We start from the raw sequence: 1,973 nt of genomic DNA on the forward strand, positions 1-1,973 counted from the left end.
TTAGATTTAAATGAGTATTTAATTTTTAAAGTGCACAATGAATTTCCTTTTTATCAATGTCCTATTAAGAGTTAGAATCTCATTTAAATTTAATAGAAAATCATTTCTAATACTTTCTATTAAAGTTATTTCAAAATTTAGCTCTCTCTCTCCTAATCGAGTTATCGATAGGCTGACATTTTATACAACCAAATCATCTAAAACGATGCTCTCTAATCTTATTTGTCACTAGAGCTACTTTAACCATTTCACATATATACTCATTTCGCATTCAATCTTCGTTTGAGACAGCTTTCTTGTTGCTTTCTAAAATAAATTTTTAGTATAAAAAATTCTTAAATTAGAAATTTTTGTAAAAAAAATCTTTTTCGAAGGCAATAAAAAAGAAAAGATGTTACAAATAAAACCTCAATCTCTAAATATAAAACCACTCATCCATATTAACCTCCTCTTCTAATAAACAATATTTTACATCATAAAACATATAGAATTTTCTCCTAAGCGGAAATAATTTTGATATGAATCCTTTATGCATTTTGATAATGTACTAAAAAAATTAATTACATGGGAAGAGAAAATTCTAATGGAGGGTAAAGATATAATTTTGACAATTATTTTTTATAATATATATTCTCAAAAATAAATACTTATATACCAAAAATAACCCTCGTATTCTATATCTGCTAATTTATATCGCCCAATGGCGAATCTGTCCAAGATTATATGCCAAGGAAAGAATAAATAAACAATTCCACGCCAATTAACGTTCCGTCAAAGCACGTCGACTTTGGCCCTGCATAACTCGTTCAAAATCCGGGCATCTGCCGTCAGTTTATTCACCGTTACATCACATTGTAGCTTAACGGTAATCGTCCAGATCTTAACGGCACCAAACCTCATCCTCATGGGCAACTCCGCGTTGATCCCTAACGGTACTTCACGGCGTTTCACGGCCGCCGTCAGGCTGCCTCTCAGATCATCAGCGAAACGGATACCAGAGCCCCTTAACGCCGTTTGTACGACCGTCAAATTCCGTTTACCCTGGTAAAAAGACGGCCATGCACCTCGGCTTAAAACCTCGCCGGAGTAATCGATGACGATAGATCCGCCGTCGGGGTAGTAAATCCCGATCTTCTTGTTCGTATTTGCGGATCGGATGGTGAGGTCGACCTTCGGCGAGGCGGAAGCGGAGGAGGAAAGGTTGATGTTGTGGATGGAGAGGGAATCGATGGAGAAAGAGGGGAGTTTTGGGAGGAAGATGAGGTAGACGATACCGAGTGCGGCGGCGAGAAAGATGAAAAGGAGGGAGAGGACGATAAACAAAAAGAAGAGGCAGCGGCTGCAGGAGCCACGTTGGCGTTTGGCTGCTTGGCGAGTATAAAAATTGAAGCGGTATGCATTTTCCGGTGGTGGGATCCGGTAGATCTGGTCTTTGGGGAGCTGGATAACGAAGGATGCGGAAGGTGGCGACGGCTTCAGCATTGGATCCGCCGGGGGCATTCCCAGCTTCTCCCCCTGCGTCGGCAGCGATGGCGACGGCGAAGAAGGCTCCGGAGGAACTTGATCGGCCATCGCCGGAGTTTGTGAGTAACGAGAAAGCGTAGGGTAGGGATCTGGGGGCTGAGGGGGATGTTATAAAGGGGGGAGGTTTTGAGGCGAGGTTAAGTATTAATAATAATAATTAAGATTAGTAATGCATAGTGCACTCATTAAATTAAAAAAAATAAAGAATGTGAGTGATGATCGAAAATGCTTAGCTGACTTGTTCTGTTATCCAGCTGATAATGGTCAATTTGATTAAAAATTAAAAATCAATATTTAAAATTTTAAGCTAAAATTAATTATATATCTAAAAAATTTAATTATAATTATAATTATATAAAATTTACTTAATTAGAAGAGTTAAATTTGCTGAATTAAAAAAATAAATACAAATTAATTTTTATTGATTAATAATATATTTTATTATTTTC

At 37.4% G+C, this 1,973-nt stretch overlaps 1 protein-coding gene across 1 annotated transcript; it reads right to left on the minus strand.

Annotated features, from left to right (window-relative positions):
- Positions 1-491: 491 nt before the first annotated feature.
- On the minus strand, positions 492-1,620 carry LOC110097139 (NDR1/HIN1-like protein 13). The gene has a single exon (XM_020823384.2). It carries the CDS (start codon positions 1,570-1,572, stop codon positions 772-774), a length of 801 nt encoding a protein of 266 aa, XP_020679043.2. The 5' UTR covers positions 1,573-1,620; the 3' UTR covers positions 492-771.
- Between the last annotated feature and the right edge of the window lie 353 nt (positions 1,621-1,973).

The sequence above is a fragment of the Dendrobium catenatum genome, unplaced genomic scaffold, assembly GCF_001605985.2.
Source record: "Dendrobium catenatum unplaced genomic scaffold, ASM160598v2 fragScaff_scaffold_54, whole genome shotgun sequence".
Lineage (NCBI taxonomy): Eukaryota > Viridiplantae > Streptophyta > Magnoliopsida > Asparagales > Orchidaceae > Dendrobium > Dendrobium catenatum.

What these genes read in the sequence shown, in the direction of transcription:
- LOC110097139 (XM_020823384.2), bottom strand. Translation starts at nt 1,572, where the DNA reads ATGGCCGATCAAGTTCCTCCGGAGCCTTCTTCGCCGTCGCCATCGCTG.